The 18,480-nt window shown below is 42.2% G+C and overlaps 1 protein-coding gene across 4 annotated transcripts in view; it reads right to left on the bottom strand.

Moving 5' to 3' along the window:
• The window catches only part of dgkh (diacylglycerol kinase, eta), a 529,882-nt gene that overhangs the window by 23,997 nt on the left and 487,405 nt on the right, over positions 1-18,480 (bottom strand). For all 4 annotated transcript variants that reach the window (XM_048541055.2, XM_048541057.2, XM_048541059.2 and 1 more), the window contains one exon: positions 17,909-18,017. In XM_048541055.2, coding sequence (XP_048397012.2) covers positions 17,909-18,017 — 109 coding nt within the window. The remainder of the gene's footprint in view (positions 1-17,908; positions 18,018-18,480) is intronic.

The following is an 18,480-nucleotide window of genomic DNA, read 5'->3' as shown; positions in this document are numbered from 1 at the left end:
CCCCGTATATCTCAGATTTCCCCAACCATTCCCCATTTCAGTGATACTCTATCATTCTTCTTGACAAAGTGAATAATTTCGGCTTTTTCCATGTTATATGCTATGAGCCAGATTTTTGTCTACTCACTCAGCCTATCTACCCTTCTCAAACACATGGTCTTCTTCACAACATAGTTTCCTCCTTATTGTGTCGCTGCAAATTTAGCCAGCATGCCTTCACTGCCCTCATTTAAATCATTGATATAAATTGGAAAATGTCAAGGCCTTAGCACAGAGCCCTACAGGACTCCCAGAATAAAGTAGATGTAGTGTATTTGGATTTCCAACAGACATTTGATAAGATGGCACATAAAATGTTATCCACTAGATAAAAGTTCATGTTTTTAGAATTGATATGGATACAGATTGTCTGACAGGAAACAATGAGTTGCATTTTCAGATTGTAATGAGTGGACTGCCACTGGGGGTTCACTATTTTGAATCTATATTAAGGGCTTGGATGAAGGGACTGGCTGTATTTGAACCAAATTTGAAGATCTCTTAAAGATAGTAGTAAATCGAGTTGTGGTGAAGACATAAAAAGTGTGTCAAGGAATATTGATAGGTTGAGTAGGTTGACAGATGGAGTATAATGTGTAAAAAAATGAATGTGTGCATTTTGGTCGGAAGAATAGAAAGACAACTTTTATTTTTAAAAATAGACAGCAAAATGCTGCTGAACAGAGCGAGTGAGTATCATTGTGCATGGATCACAAAAATAATGAGCATTAAGGTTCACTTAGAAAAGAAAATGACATGTTGGCTTTATTGTATGGGATTGGAGTGTAAAAGTAGCAAAGTCTTATTATAACTGGTCACAGCATTGATGAGAACACACCTGAAATACTGTGCACAGTTCGAGTTTCCTTCCCAATGCACTAGAAATAGTTCACAGAAGAATCACCAGGCTGATTCTTGGCATGAAGGGCTTATCTTTCGAGGAAAAGATGAGCAGGTTGAGCCTATTCTTGTTGGAATTTAGAAGATTGAGAGATGTTCTTACTGAAACATATAAGATTCTGATCAAGCTTGACAGAGTAGATTCTTGGAAATTGTTTAGATTTAAAAAAACAAAAGAACTGGATCCTGGAAACGTGAAATCAAAACAGGAATTGCTGGAAAATATCAGCAGGAAGACCCCACATGATGGGAAACAATGCAGCCCAATATCAAAATAAAGATCCTCCCGTCTAAGATGAAGAGTTCATTTGGCAGAGCATTGGTCATCTGTGGAATTTTCTTCCCCAGAGAGCACTGGAGGTGAGGTCACTGAATATATTCAGGGCTGAGTTAGATAGTTAGTTGACAAGAAACATGAAGGTTGTAGGGCACAGGCAGTAAAGTAGAATTGAGGCCACAATGAGATAAGTAAATGTGACTTCATCTGCAGGAAGTGCACCCAACTCCAGCTCCTCGAAAACCAGGTTAGGAGCTGGAGCTGGAGCTGGAGCTGGATGAACTTCGGATCATTTGGAGGCTGAGGGGTGGTCACACCCAGAGTACAGGAAAAAGGTAGCTGGGTGACTGTCAGGAAGGGGAAAGGGAATAGGCAGACAGTGCAGGGATCCCCTGTGGCCATTCCCCTCAATAACAAGTATACCGTTTGGTTACTGTTACCCTATCGCAGGAGGTTGACTTAACCAGGGGTAAGCCATAGGGTACAGGTCTCTGGCACAGAGTCTGTCCCTGTTACTCAGATGGGAAGGGGAGAGAGAAGGAGAGCATTAGCCATTGGGGATTCCATAGTTAGGGGGACAGATAGGAGATTCTGTGGGAACAAGAGAGACTCGCGGTTGGTGTGTTGCCTCCCAGATGCCAGGGTCCATGATGTCTCGGATCGTGTTTTCAGGATCCTAAAGTGGGAGGGGGAGCAGCCCCAGGTCGTGGTCCACATAGGCACCAACGACATAGGCAGGAAAAGGGATGGGGATGTAAGGCAGAAATTCAAGGAGCTAGAGTGGAAGCTTAGAGAGAGAACAAACAGAGTTGTTATCTCTGGTTTGTTACCCGTGCCAGGTGCTAGCGAGGCGAGGAATAGGAAGAGGGAGCAGTTGAACATGTGGGTACAGGGATGATGAAGGAGTGAGGGATTCAGATACCTGGATAATTGGGGCTCATTCAGGGATAGGTGAGACCTCTACGAACAGGGTGGTCTACACCTGATGCAGAGGGGTGCCAATATCCTGGGACAGAAATTTGCTAATGTTCTTCGGGAGGGTTTAAACTAATTCAGCAGGGGGCCGGGAACCTGAATTGTAGCTCCTGTGTACAGGAGGTTCAGAACAGTGAGCTCATGAATAAGGTTTCAAGGTCGCAGGAGTGTACTGGCAGGCAGGAAGGTGGTTGGAAGTGTGTCTACTTCAACGCCAGGAGCATCCGGAATAAGATGGGTGAACTTGCAGCATGCTTTGGTACCTGGGACTTTGATGCTGTCGCCATTTTGGAGACATGGATAGCAGGGACAAGACTGGTTGTTGTAGGTTCTGGGGTTTAGATGTTTCAGTATGAGCAGGAAGGCGGTAAAAGAGGGGGGTGTGTGGCCTTGTTCGTCAAGGGCAGTATTACAGTAGCAGAAAGGACGTTTGATGAGGACTCGTTGACTGACGTAGTATGGGCTGAAGTTAGAAACAGGAAAGCAGAGGTCACCCTGTTGGGAGTTTTCTACAGGCCTCTGAAAAGTTCCAGAGATGTAGAGGAAAGGATTGCAAAGATGATTCTGGATAGGAGTGAAAGTAACAGGGTAGTTGTTATGGGGGACTTTAACTTTCCAAATATTGACTGGAAACGCTGTAGTTTGAGTACTTTAGATGGGTCAGTTTTTGTCCAATGTGTTCAGGAGGGTTTCCTGACACACTATGTAGATAGGCCAACAAGAGGCGAAGCCGCATTGGATTTGATACTGGGTAATGAACCAGGCCTGGAGCTAGAATTGGAGGTAGGTGAGCACTTTGGTGATAGTGACCACAATTTGGTTATGTTTACTTTAGCGATGGAAAGGGATAGGTATATACTGCAGGGCAAGAGTTATAGCTGGGGGAAAGGAAATTATGAGGCGATTAGGCAAGATTTAGGATGCACAGGATGGGGAAGGAAACTGCAGGGGTTGGGCACAATTGAAATGTGGAGCTTGCTCAAGGAACAGCTACTGCGTGTCCTTGATAAGTATGTACCTGTCCATCAGGGAGAAAGTGGTTGAGTGGGGGAACTGTGGTCTACTAAAGAAGTTGAATCTCTTGTCAAGAGGAAGAAGGAGGCTTATGTAAAGGTGAGGCATGAAGGCGCAGTTAGGGCGCTTGGGAGTTACATGTTAGCCAGGAAGGGCTTAAAGAGAGAACTAAGAAGAGCCAGGAGGGACATGAGAAGTCTTTGGCAGGTAGGATCAAGGAAAACCCTAAAGCCTTCTGTAAGAATGTCAGGAATAAAAGAATGACTAGAGTAAGATTTGGGCCAGTCAAGGACAGTAGTGGGAAGTTGTGCGTGAAGTCCGAAGAGATAGGAGAGGCACTAAACGATTATTGTCCATCAGTATTCACACAGGAAAAAGACAATGTTGTTGAGGAGAATACTGAGATACAGGCTATTAGACTAGATGGGATTGAGGTTCATAAGGAGGGAGTGTTAGCAATTCTGGAGGGTGTGAACATGGATAAGTCCCCTGGGCGGAATGGCTTTTATCCTAGGATTCTCTGGGAAGCTAGGGAGGAGATTGCAGAGCCTTTGGCTTTGATCTTTATGTCGTCATTCTCTGCAGGAATAGTGCCAGAAGACTGGAGGATAGCAAATGTTGTCCCCTTGTTCAAGGAGGGACGTAGGGACAACCCCGGTAATTATAGGCCAGTGAGCCTTACTTTGGTTGTGGAAAGTGTTGGAGAGGATTGTAAGAGATAGGATTTATAGTCACCTAGAAAGGAATAATTTGATTAGGGACAGTCAACACGGTTGTGTGAAGGGTATGTCATGCCTCACAAACCTTGTTGAGTTCTTTGAGAAGATGACCAAACAGGTGGATGAGGGTAAAGTGTTTGATGTGGTGTATATGGATTTCAGTAAAGCATTTGATAACGGTAGGCTACTGCATAAAATAGAGTCATGGGATTGAGGGTGATTTAGCGGTTTGGATCAGAAATTGGCTAGCTGTAAGAAGACAGAGGGTGGTGGTTGATTGGAAATGTTCTTCCTGGAGTTCAGTTACTAGTGGTGTACTGCAAGGATCTGTTTTGGGGCCACTGCTGTTCGTCATTTTTATAAATGACTTGGATGAGGGCGTAGAAGGATGGGCGAGTAAATTTGAGGATGACACTAAAGTTGGTGGAGTTGTGGACAGTGTGGAAGGATGCTGCAGGTTATAGAGGAACATAAAAAGCTGCAGAGCTGGGCTGAGAGGTGGCAAATGGAGTTTAATGTGGAAAAGTGTGAGGTGATTCACTTTGGAAGGATTAACAGGAATACAGAGTACTGGGCTGATGATAAGATTCTTGGTAGTGTGGATAAGCAGTGAGATCTCAGTGTTCATGTGTCTAGACATCCCTGAAAGTTGCCACCCATTTGACAGTGTTGTTAAGGTGGTGTACGGTGTGTTAGGTTTTATTAATAGGGGAATTGAGTTTCGGAGCCATGAGGTCATGTTGCAGCTGTACAAAACTCTGGTGCGGCCGCACTTGGAATATTGCGTACAGTTCTGGTCGCTGCATTCCAGGAAGGATGTGAAAGCATTGGAAAGGGTGCAGAGGAGATTTACCAGGACATTGCCTGGTATGGAGGGAAGGTCTTATGAGGAAAGACTGAGGGACTTGAGGCTGTTTTCGTTACAGAGAAGAAGATTAACAGGCAACTTCATAGAGACATACAAGATGATCAGAGGATTAGATAGGGCGGACAGTAAGAGCCTTTTGTCTTGGATGGTAATGGCTAGTTCGAGGAGACATGGCTTTAAATTGAGGGGTGATAGATATAGGACAGAAGTCAGATGTAGGTTCTTTACTCAGACAGTAGTAAGGGCATGGAATGCCCTGCTTGTAACAGCAGTAGACTCCCCAACTTTAAGGGCATTTAAATGATCATTGGATAAACATATGGATGATAACGGAATAGTGTAAGTTAGGTGGGCTTCAGATTGGTTTCACAGGTCGGCGCAACATCGAAGGCCGACTAAGTGAATGGCAGAGAAGGGCTGAGGGGCCAAATGATCTATTCCTGTTTCTTACGAGGTGATGAAAACCACTTACTGGCAAGTTATTTTAAATAATATTCAGCTCATCAAAATATTTTTAATGATCACACATTTACTTTCAATCTTTCTTTAAGTTGGATGTCAAGACCATTTAATGGTTTGTGTATTTCTAATCTGACCCATCTGAAGTAGTAACTCTGTGCCCCTCCTAGCAGTCCATTTTCAATATCCAAAAGGGAATGACCACCTCTCAGGACTTATTTCCAAGCAGCTTAAATGCATAATTAGGCAGTGGAGGCCAAGTCCCTGGATACTTTCAAGAAAGAGATGGATAGAGCTCTTAAAGATAGTGGAATCAAGGGTTATGGGGATAAGGCAGGAACAGGATACTGATTGTGGATGATCAGCCATGATCATAATGAATGGTGGTGCTGGCTCGAAGGGCCAAATGGCCTACTCCAGCACGTATTGTCTATTGTCTCTTGTCTATAATATTTAAAACTGATTCGGGGGATGTGGGCATGCTGGCTGGGCCAGTGTTTATGCTGCCCATTCCTGACGATCCTTGAGAAGATAGTGATATTCTCAACAATGTAGATTTTCTGCACTAGACCCATATCCCTTAACTTTAATAACATCTAGAAAGCTATTGATCTGATGAATGAGTACAGTCAGGCAGAATAAGAATTTGTAAATTCCTTTAACAAATCTGCATAAGAGCAGAAGGCAAAACGGAAACAACAAGAAATCAGTGAATGAATCCCAGAATGCCCAACCAACAATTAATGTAGTCTTCAGATATGATTTCATAGTACATTTGTACAGGAACTGCCCAAAGCAAATAGACAGGCTTCGCACATGATAAAACAAATTTTGAGAAACAGAACAATGAAAACGATGAATCTGAACAAATTATGCAAGCTATCAGGGGTTTTACTTGTGTCATACATGTTTTGATCAAGGACTATGCAGTGTCAACTAGTGCATACATTTTACCAGACTGTGTTATATATTGGTTAATATATTTTTTTCATTTACTGAGTCGTGAGGATTATTGCAAAGTTGAGGATTTGATATATGGTTTGTGATTATTTGGGATTGTGTTTTAACTTTAAGATAAAGTGAAGGGGATCACATCAAGTATTCTGAAGTATGTGTGACAGCAAGCCCGTGTAGCGTGCCTGTCAAAGGTAAAAAGGAAACCAAGAGAAATACCTAACATAAAATGACTGAATGCAAGCTATCAACTCTATTTCACCAAAAGAAACTGTTATGAGTTCCAAAGGAGGGGAGTTCTCTAGAAATCAGAGATAATGGGAACTGCAGATGCTGGAGAATTCCAAGATAATAAAATGTGAGGCTGGATGAACACAGCAGGCCAAGCAGTGTTCATCCAGCCAGCTTTTGTGCTCCTGAGATGCTGCTTGGCCTGCTGTGTTCATCCAGCCTCACATTTTATTATCTTGGAGTTCTCTAGAAATGTCTTCTTCCAAATATGAAAGCATTTGATTTTTTTTTCCAATTTATGGCTCTCTACATAAAATCTGTTACTGAAAATTAGAAAAGAGAATCTATTAATTGTATGATAATTGAATGTCTACTCATATTCAGACGGTATTAAGGTTGCACAGTGGCTCCATGGTTGGCACTGCTGCCTCACAGCACCAGTGTACCGGCCTCGATTCCATCCTCAAGCAACCGTTTGTGCGGAGTTTGCACATTCTACCCCGTCCAAGCTGGCTAGTTCGCAATCAGACATTTCATCACCATGTTGGGTGACATCATCAGGGAGGCCTCTGATGAAGCAACGTTATTCTACTCCGCTTGGAATTTATACTGTCTAGTCCATTACGGAGAGTAGTGTCATTTCTGGTTTTGTTCTGTATGGGTTTGTATGTGGGGTCCAATTCTATATGCTTATTGATTGTATTACAGGTTGAGAACCATGCCTCTAAGAATTCCCGTGTGTGTCTATGTTTGGCTTGGGCCACTATGGTTATGTTGTCCCAGTTAAACTAATGGCCATCATTGTCCGAGTGTGCTGATTTTAGGGAAAAGTCGATGTGTTGGTTTGCTGCTAGCTGATGTTCATGTATTCTCATGGCTAGCTTCTTTTCTGTCTGTCCGATATAACGCTTGTGGCAGTCGTTGCATGGTATTTTGTAAACTATATTGATTCCATACGTTGCAGGAATGCGGTGTTTAATGGGAGTGTTTATCGTAGAGTGGCCCACAGCGATCGCTTCATTGGAGGCCTCACTGATAGTTACCTAGCAAGGTGATGAAACATCTGAACAAAAGCAAGCCAGCTTGGTGCGTAAGTCAGCAACCTCAAGATCATAAGATAGGGGGGTGGGTGTGGGTGGGACGCTCTTCAGTGAGCCAGTGTACTTGTTGGGCCAAATGGACTACTTCCACACTATAGGGATTCGATGATTTCTATGAAGTACAAACTGACTAGTTTTCCTATGAACAGCACAGGATTGAAGCTGTAGCCCTCAGCCGTGGAACTGCAGGTTTGTAATGCATATATTTATAAATAAAAGCTGATAGTATGTAAACATTAGGCAGTGACAAGAAGAGGCTCAAAAGATTTGAGATCACATTGGGAGGAAAGATCCTGTCTTTTGCTTGGAACAGAACTGTGGAAGAAGAACGCAGGGACTGATAGAATTCTATAAACTCCTTTTAGGGGTTTACATATGTAGCACCCATAAAATTCCCACATCTGGCCTCGTGCCCAGCAACAACTTCTTACAATATTACAGGGGGTCAGGTTGGGCCAATGGCAACTTGCTCACCAACTGTGTCCTGAAATTAGCTGGAAAGTGGAATGAACGAGGATTAATAGCTAGCTTCAGTGATGACAAATATTATTGATCATTGTTATTAGCCACCTGGTTCACTAATGCCCTTTCGGGAAGGAAAGCTTACCTGGTCTGGCCTACAATGTGACTCCAGACTCCGAGCAATGTGATTTGTTTTACTACTGAGCTCTGAAATGGCAATTAGAGATGGGCGAGGGGCAGCAAATGCTAGACTTGCTAGTGACATGCAAGACCCAACGGAAGAATTTAAAAATTGGGGAAAGCATTTGGGAAGCTGAGTGATCTGCCCAAGAAAAAAATAACCATTTAAAAATAAATTGGGTCTGGGAAGACATTCAAATTGACATTTTTAAACACCAACAAAGCACAAAACTGCTTTAACAAACATAAGTTATGCAAGTAAAAGTTATGCATATATTCAACACCAGCAAACATAGTTTCCGTGTCAAAACTTACCACATTAAATATTCAAAAATTCATGCGTTAACTAGTTCCCTGTGAACAGCAGGGTAAAAGAATGAAAAAATTTAAGATGATGTGGCTTTGGTCTCTGTTCAAAAGCAGGATAAAGTGTTTCTGTTGATTGGTTCTGGGGAAATTAATTCTTGTTCTGTCCTCATCCATACCAGATAGATCTTTCTGGAAGCAATTTTTTTTTGGATTCTCAGTATAAACAAAATATATCCAAATTCTGATAAGCCTCTGACTCTTCCTAAGCTTGCACTACAACCTGAAATAAAAATTAAACACTCAGGGTTCTATGAAACGTAATTCCCAAAATTATTCTGGTGCTAATGTGAAGATAAAACGGACACTTTGATAACTGACTCAGTGGCACATGTGGTTATGTAGCAGCTTTCCATTTTGTAAGACAACAGTTTGTGCTGCGGTGGTCAACTCTGTGTTAAACTTCACAAGGTATACACAGAAATCGTGTCTGCTGGTTTAGTAATATAAAACACAGGGCACAGTCTCAGGACAAGGAACTGAGATAAGGAGAAATTTCTGTATTAGGTAGATTGTGAATCGATAACCTTTTTATGGAATTTCCTACGCAAGAGGATGCTTCATCGTTGGAATATATTTAAGGTTGAGATGTACAGAATGTTAGTATCACAGGGAATCAGGGGATACACACAGCAGGCAGGAAAGTGGAGGTGAAGCCCAAGGTCAGCCATGGTCACAATGTCTTGAATAGGCATGGCAGGCCAAATGGTCTAACTCTTGCTGTTCATTCTAATGCTGCCTCAGGAACCCCACTCTGGTTTGGGCATTTCTACTGCATTTGCTGCCAAGGAAGATAGCGAACACAGGATTCCTGACATGAAAAACAAAGTGCTGGAGAACCTCAGCAGTTCTAACAGCATTTGTGCAGACAGAAACAGACATAATGTGTCAAGTCCAAATGTCTGTTCTTCGGAACTGGTTCTTAACAGTTGGTCACTCTCTATACCACTGTTAGCATCTTGGAAAACGAGAAAAATATTCTTTTTAAGATACTATGATCTTATGTGGTTCTCCCTGGGTAGCAGGCTACAGCATCCTGGAAATACATCTTTAATTGCCAAAGTCTCCAGTGCAATCCTGGAGAATTTGCAACACAATCTAACACTGAAATTCATACAAAAAACAATGAACAATAATAATCAATGGGATATCACAGAGGATGAATGGTTCATGATAGTAGTAACATGGAGAAAATACAATACAATTTGAAGGGAATAACAGTTTCAAACAGGGGCTAATAAATGAACTTCTTCTGTGCCAGCTGCTAAGAAAGTAAGAAGTTATGTTAACTCTATTTGGTACATCATTAAATGGTTTCCTCACTGTTGTCAATATGGATGGAAGGGATCAACTAAAAACCTCCAAGGGTCTGCTTGCTTCATTTTCAAGTTCAATATTTTTGTACCATCGCCAAGGAATTCAAAAGGGTACAGCAATTGTGAAGGGTTCAGCTTGCAGGTCAATAGATTCATAGTGCAGAAAAAGCCCTTTGGCCCAGTAAGTCTGCACCGACATAACTTGCACCAGAAATCTGCTAATTCCAATTTTCTGCATTTGTCCCATATCCTTGAATATTGTGATATTTGAAGTACTTGTCCAAAAACTTTGTAAATGTTGTAAGGTTTCCAGCCTCTACTACCTTCCCAGGCAATTCATTCCAAGTTCCCACCATCCAGTGAGTTAAAAAAGGTTTTCCTCAAATCCCTTCAAATTAATGGTCACAATACTGGTCTGCCAAGAAGGAATGACCATAGTGTCCATTACAAACTATACTGAAACATACAACCACATGAATCAGCACAAAGCTTGGAACTGATCACCTGTAATTGCCAAAACACTGGACGTGACAGCAGTTAAATGAAAAATAATTTTGATTTTGAATCTGTGGACAAATTTATAAGCAAGATGAAGCTGGAGCTCAGTAATTGTTCATCCACCAATCATGGTTGCAGAAAGGAAATGAAATGTACTCAGAAGTAGAGAGTATTTAAAATGGTCCGGAATAGTGGAGGACAATTGCAAAGATAGGAAATAATGAAGTGAACAGGGCCATTTAGGGAGCTGAAGCCCATCAGTAAGTTACATTCATTCATGATGAAAGGTCGACTTTAAAATGAATTGTGAAAATGAATAAATCCAGGGCCTTGAGTTTGCCTTGTGCCTTACACCATTCTGGGCAGTTGTGTGAAACCACACTTGCCTCACAGAAGAAAGAGGAAAACCTGTTCTTTTTAGACTACATCCTGGGGTAGCAACAGTGCACTAACACTTGCATTTTTCACAGTGCTATCATTTTTCAGATACCACTGGCTGTGTGAACTGTGTGTTATGAAGTTTATTGTGTCGCATGCTTCATTCACCTTTCTATTTGAATGATCATACAGCAATCACAATTGGAAAATGTGCTGTAGGTTAGTGCCAATAACTGTCATCAAGTGCTTTTTAGAAACGTGCCCGAGCATTATTGGTGTTTCAAAGAAACATTCATGCCAAATTGTTATTTGACCCAATGGAACCCAACTCCACAGAGAATTAAAATATTGGCTTTGTCTATGGGGCACATGGAAGACCTCAATGAAATGGTTTGATGTGAACATGTGCTCTCTGGACTGTAAGGCCTGGATAACTGTTCTTGTGATACATTCTCAATTGTAGATGGCATGGAAGAAGCTGAATTGATTGAATGAGATGAATAACAGAACAAGTCAACATTTCCCTGAAGAATCCTTGCTGCATAATTATATCTAAGGTATAGACTCCGATCGTGGTTTCTAGCCCCAAGGAGTGGCTGAACTATACTGTCAAGATCATACATATCCAGAAAACCTATTCATGACAACTGCTGCTCAGATGGTTTTGTGGGTCTTGACAGCATCTGATTCCAGCACTGTTGCTGCCCCAGGATGTAGTCTAAAAGGAACAGGTTTTCCTCTTTCATCAGAGATAATGGGAACTGCAGATGCTGGAGAATCCAAGATAACAAAGTGTGGAGCTGGATGAACACAGCAGGCCAAGCAGCATCTCGGGAGCACAAAAGCTGACGATTCAGGCCTAGACCGTTCATCCGAAACGTGCTCCTGAGATGCTGCTTGGCTTGCTGTGTTCATCCAGCTTCACACTTTATTATCTTCCTCTTTCATCTGCGAGGCAAGTGTGATTTCACACAGCTGCCCAGAATGGCGTAAGGCACAAGACAAACTCATGCCCTGGATTTATTCATTTCCACAAAGCTAAATCCCTTTTTGGAGAAGCTGGAAGCCATAATATTACATAGCCGAATCCTGGGCGACAGTCTGATACTGTCTCATTCACCGAGCCATACCTCACAACACCATCAACATCCACAAGTATGTTTTGTCCCACGCACACGACAGACCCAGAAAAGTTGGTGGCTATAACGTCAGAAGGGAGTCCTCAATACTGTCTCCAGACCCCACAAAGTCTCATGGCACCAGGTCAATCATGAGCAAGGAATCCTCCTGCTGCTTACCAAGTACCACCCCCTTGGTTGATGAATCAACGTTCATGGTGAAAACCAACAACAAACCAATGGCACATTACATACTTTGATGGAGAACTTCAATACCCATCACGAGAGTGGCTTGGCAGCAGCAATACTGACTGAGCTGGTTAAGTCCTAAAGGACACCTCTGTTAGACTAGCTCTGCAGCAGGCATTCAGGAAACGAACAAATAGGAAACATAGTCAACCTCATCCTTAATCTACCTGCACCTGACAGTATTGCTAAGTACGAATGCCACATAGTCTTTGTGAAGAAAAGTCCTGTCCTCACATTGAGCATATCCTCCACTGAGTTGTGTGGAACTGCCACTGTGCTAAATGGGGATGATTTCAATCAGATCTATGAACCCACTGTCACTTAGGCACTGTGAGCCATTGACAGTGGCAGAAGAATTGTACTCAGGCACAAGCTGTAACTTGGGCGTTCTATATGTACTGTCGAAGCTTTTCATCTTGCAGTCATTAGGACAGACCAAAGAATTCATGTATTCCTAAGCAGGATTTTGTCCTCCACAAATAGAAAGAACCTGACTAGACAGTGCACTTTTCTCAAAACAAAAAAAAAGGATCGCTATTCCCTGGTGCATTATCCTGGGCAACACATCAAACCAGGTTTTTACTTGCTTTTTTTGGAATTTAAACAAAACTTTGGGGATGGGGGTTGGTGGTATTAATTCTTCCATTGGCAATGACTCAACCAGAATCCACCTTCCAACCACAGATAACAAGGTGTTGAGCTGGATGAACACAGTAGGCCAAGCAGCATCTTAGGAGCAGGAAAGTTGTGTTTCGGGCCTCGACCCTTCTTCAGAAAAATCTTCCAAACAATGAGCAGACTTTTATTATGAAGTGTAAACTGATGTTCTCTTTTGAAATTTGGTTTCCTTGCTTCTCTCTGTGGAGAATGTGGCTATAGACATGCTTCCAGGGTGGAATGGGCTTCCATGGATGTTGTTAAATATCTGCAAGACATTCTTTTAGGAGAGGGTGAACAGGCAGAGTTCATGATCTATGTTTGTGCCAATGACTTGGCTAAGAAGGAGGATATGGTTCCGCAATCTGAATTTAGGGAAGTAATCAGAAGACTAGTAAGCAGGATCTCAAATGTAGAAATCTTTGGATTACTTGCAGTGTCACACCGAAGTGAATACAGATATTTATTTTTCATTCACTCATTGGGCCTTGCTAGTTGGGTCAGCATTTATTGGTTGTTCCCAGTTTGCCTTGAGAAGATAGTGCTGAGCTGTTGTCTTGAACTGCAGGCAATATGCTGTAGGTTAACTCACAATGCCCTCAGAGAGAATATGCCAGGATTTTGATCCAGCGATAGTGAAAGAGCAATGATTTATTTCCCAGTCAGGATTGTGAGTGGCTTCAGGGGAAATTGCAGGATCTTGTCTTTCTGGATGGAAACGGTTCTGGGCTTGGAAGGTGCTGTCTAAGTGTCTGGCAAATTTCTGCAGTGCATCTTACAGATAGTAAACACTGCTGCTTCTGAGCGTCAGTGGTGAAGGGAATGTGCGTACAGATATTGTGCTAATCGCTCAAACTGAAGGAAAAGGCAGATGAACGTGTGACGGAGTTCCTTGCAGTCTCGTTAACACTGATAGAAAAGCTTTAAGCTAACGTGGCAGGGGTGTGAGAACCAACAGAGAATAGCAGAGAAGAATACCAGAGTTCATAAAATATTTGCACATTAACTTGCTGTTCTCTGTGATTCTATACATAAAGGAGAGTTTGTGAATATAATGTAGAATGGAAGCTCATGGTTTAGGAGGCAACATATTAACAGACAGTGATTGGCTGGCTGGCTGGCTGGCAGGAAACAGTGTAAAGTAAATGAGTCTTGGTCTGATGGTTAGGATTTGATGAGTGGAGCCCCATAAGGGTCATAGAATCATATATTACAGATAGGGTCTTTGGCCCATCAAGTCTGTGCCACCGAAAATAAAACACTACCTTCAACAGTCTTACTTTCCTACATTAGTTTTCATTATTATTATACCTTCAGTGCTCTTTTGTAAATGTTGTGAGGTTTGTCACCTCAAGAACCTTCCCAGGCAGCGCACTCTCTGGGAGAAAATATTGTTCCTCAAATACCCTCTGAACCTCCTGCCTTTCACTTTAAGATTATGCTGGCTTCAACTAAGGGAAACAGCTGCTTTCTATCCACCTTGTTCATGTTCCTCATAATTTTATCCAGTCCCCCCAAGCCTTCTTTGCTCCAAAGAAAACAACCCAAACTTATCCAGTTTCTCTACATAGCTGGAATGCTTCATCCCAGGCAATATCCTGTTGAATCTCCTCTACACCCCCTCCACTGCAATCCCACCTTTCGTATAGTGTGGAGACCAGAACTGCATACAGTAATCCAGCTGTGTCCTGATCAAAGTTCTGTGTGCGTTCTATTCTATTAAACCATCCTGCCACCTTCATGGATCTGTGGACGAGCACTACGAGATCCCTTTGTTCCTTTAAGTTTCCTGGTGTCCTGCCATTTATTGTCTTGTTCCTTTTACCAAAGGGCATCACCTTACATTTATCAAAGTTAAATTCCATCTGCCACCGATCTGCCCATTGTAACTTCCTGAACCTAATATCTTCCTCCTCACTGTCAGTCAAGGTCTGACCTGAGGCCTTAACCTGTTATAATTTAAATCAATGATTTGGATGAGGAGAGCAAAAGCACAGTGCTAAATTCAAAGGGGACACCAAGACAGACAGGGAACTGTGCTATGAAGAAGATGTAAGTAAGTTACAGAGAAATACGGATATGTTGAAAACCAGCAAAAATCTGCCAGATGGACTACAATGCACGAAAGTCTGATGCTGTCCCCTTTGATTGGAAGACCAAGAAAGCAGAGTATTACTTAATGGAAGAACAAGTGTAGAATTCCATGGTGCAGAAAGATTGTATGATTCATGCACATAGATCCCTAAAAGTCAGTATGTAGGTACAGCAGGTAAACAAGGTGGTTATTGGGATGTTATCCTTTTTGATAAGAGGGATTGAACTTAAAAGTAAAGATGCTATATTTCAGCAATGCAGTGCAATGGTGAGACCACATCTTGAATACTTTGTGCTGTTTGGTTCTCTTTATTCAGAGAAGGACATAAATGCACTGGAACACTTTTGAAGAGATTTACATATATTGATACCTGCAATGAAGAGGTTGTTCTATGATGAAAGTGTGGACTAGCTCAACTTGTTTGCATTGGGTTTAGAAGATGTTGAGGAAACTAGGCCTATATTCTCTTGATAACAAAGTGTGGAGCTGGATGAACACAGCAGGCCAAGCAGCATCTCAGGAGCACAAAAGCTGAGGTTTCGGGCCTAGACCCTTCATCAGAGAGAGTTTAGAAGAACAAGAGGTAATCTCACTCCAAAATACAACATTCCTACAGGGTTCAACAGGGCAGATGCAGGAAGGATGTTTCCCATGGGGGAGAACCAGGGCATAGTCTTACAATAGGTGGCCTTCACAGCACTGAAATACAGAGGGATTTTGGGTACAAGTCCATAGCTCCCTGTGAATAAGGTGGTAAAGAAGGCTTGCTTTCAGCAGTTGGGGCATTGAGTATAATGGTTGGCATGACATGTTGCAGCTGTATAAGACTTTAGTTATTTACATTTGGAGTACTGTGTTCAGTCCTGGTCACCATACTACAGGAAGGATGTGGAGGCTTCAGAGGGGCTGCAAAAGAGGCTTACCAGGATGTTGCCTGGATTGGAGTGTATTAGGTAAAAAGAGAGGTTGAATTAACATGAATTGTATTTGCTTAAGTGTCGAAGGCTGTGGGGCTACCTAATAGAAGCATATAAAATTATGAGAGGGTTGTACATAGTGGATAGTTGGAATCTTTTTCCCAGGGTGGAAATTTCAAATACTAGGGTGCAGAGGTTTAAGGTAAGAGGGGACACGTTTGAAGGAGGTGTGCAAGGAAGATCTTATCACATGGGGCGTGGTAGGTACCTGGAAGACACTGTCGAGACAGAGGTAGCAATGTTTAAGAGGCATGTAGACAGACACATGAACAGGCAAGGAAGGGACCATGTGCAAGCAGGAAGACCATGTGCAGGCTGAAAGACCATGTGCAGGCAGAAAGAATTAGTTTAGATCGGTCAGCATAGACATGGTGGGCCACTGGGCTGGTACCTCTATTTTACTATTCCATATAATAAGGAGTTAGGGCGTACAGAACTGGAATGAGAAAGAATGTGTTCATTTTAAAAACTGTGTAAAGATATACTACAGACTCCTGATTATTATCGCTTTGAAAGACAAGGAGATGCAATATTGTTAGTGGTCACCCATCCAATTCAGTGCTGGTTTATAAATTTGACTCCATCCGATAAAACTGTGTAGGATGTCCTTTGCAGGTATTTCTGAAAGGTTCCTGACACTCATGGTGCATGGTTTAGCAGATTAACTCACAAGGACTGCAATTCACAATCTCAATGATAGGCTAATCGGTAGAACCTGCCAAAGGGTGCTTCCTAACAGCAATATTGCAGTTTAACATCAAAATCCAAGCCATGGGATGAACCTGTGTTAAAGGGAGAGAAGGATCCAGCAATCTGGAAAGGAAGTCAATTTATTTATCTCACAAAAATCCTTGGCTAAGGGCTAGGTCAACAACTTATGACAAGTAAAGCTGATGTATTCCAGTTGACTAGGGTATCTGAAATCAATAATATTAAAACAAAGGACTGCAGATGCTGCAAATCTAAAACGAAAGCACAAATTGTGGGAGAAACTCAGTAGGTCCAGCAGCAGCTGTGGAGAGAAAGCAGAGTTAACATTTCGATTCCAGTATCTTTTCTTCCGAATAGCTGAGTTTCTCCGGAGGTTTCTGTTTTCTTGATCTGTAATCAAAAGTGATGGCACATTACTTTGAGGCCTCCAACCCACTGAAGAGGGGCTTGTTAAAAAGTTGATAAGGCACCTCAGATTTGTAAGCTGACAGTGTCCTGTGAGACAGTACCCAAGAAATGGAAGTGTGCATAATTGTGGAAACTGTTTTCTCTAGCTGGCAGACAGTTGCTGCTGAAGCTGTACCAGGAATGTTGCTAAATCCTATCATACGTTAGGCTGCAGTCTGGAAAGAATTGTTGATTCTACTCACGCTTTCACTTGTTAGGTACTATTGAGATACGTGTGTCTGTTTCAGAAAGTGTGGGGCATGGCATGTCTGGAATGTGGTGCCTGTGTCTTTCTGTGTCCACACATACACGTGTGTATGCTGGTGCATGCATATGAGGGGTGTGTGCGTGCGTGTGCGTGCGTCCAGTAGGAGATGGAACAAGAACAGTGTTAGAGTTGAACTGTGTGACTGTAATCGAGGCTAATTTCTCTGGAGTATTTAGTAACCTGATGTGCACCACGGCATTGCAGACTGCCTGCTGTGCAGTCTCAATCTCAAGGAACACTCAGAAAGTAGAGTAATAACTACAGACATGGTGCGTAGCTACGAATAACTTGCAAGTGAATTGTCCTGAAAAATCAACCCAAAGGAGCAAGAGCAGCTCCACACAAATGGTTTCTCTTATGGCACGTACATCAGAGCTACTGGATTTAAATAAAGTGTGTTCATTGGGAAATATTTCTAGAATGCTTTAAAATCAATTTTCCCTGTTCTAGATATTTCCCTAATTCACCCCTTGAATTGATAATAACCCAAAACTTCCTTATCTGCCAATTCTATTCTCCCATCTCCACAGATAATTCGATGTAAAGTAAATGTTCGTCTGATGGAGATCCTGTAACAGTGAAAACATCACTTATGGCTAACGTGGTGTGAGGTGATTAACTGTCAATGAACAAGGGTAATGATGCCTTACCTGGCTGAGGAGCTGCCTTATGCCTTTGGCTTTTCTCTTTCTTAAACTTTGGCACAATTCTGAACATAGCACTTCGACTGTTTCTTTTGGCAAATTCCAGTGAATGGTCCTATTGAAAAGGAGATGATTCTTTTGTTAGTTGAAAGTGTTATAAGGACTAAACCAATCTCAACAACAGAGACAACTCTATTCAGCAAAACCTTCTTCCACAAGTTAAGTGCTCTCATGTTATCTGGCAGGTCTTACGTGGAGTCAGGGGTCACTGTTCAGCACCAAGCATCGGCGTGTAGTTTGTGGACTTACTGATCGCAGCAGATGGGAGCCAGACGTCACAAGTAGCCCGCACTTCCTTCAACCCAATATGGCCAGAAAAGTTCTTTGCAGGGCACAGATACAATTTGAGCAGATCATCCAACACACGTTCACATCAAATAATAGCAGACACTAATTTATAACACATGGTGTAGACCAATCTTATCAGTGTGCTCTAGACAGCACAATTATGCCATCACATGGATGTAACGGCTAATTTTCTCTGCGTTGTTTCTTAATGTGAAAGAGGATATGCAAAT

This window comes from Stegostoma tigrinum, chromosome 12, assembly GCF_030684315.1.
Source record: "Stegostoma tigrinum isolate sSteTig4 chromosome 12, sSteTig4.hap1, whole genome shotgun sequence".
Lineage (NCBI taxonomy): Eukaryota > Metazoa > Chordata > Chondrichthyes > Orectolobiformes > Stegostomatidae > Stegostoma > Stegostoma tigrinum.
The sequence above is the reverse complement of the archived record's forward strand: the minus strand, read 5'-3'. Positions and strand labels throughout refer to the sequence as shown.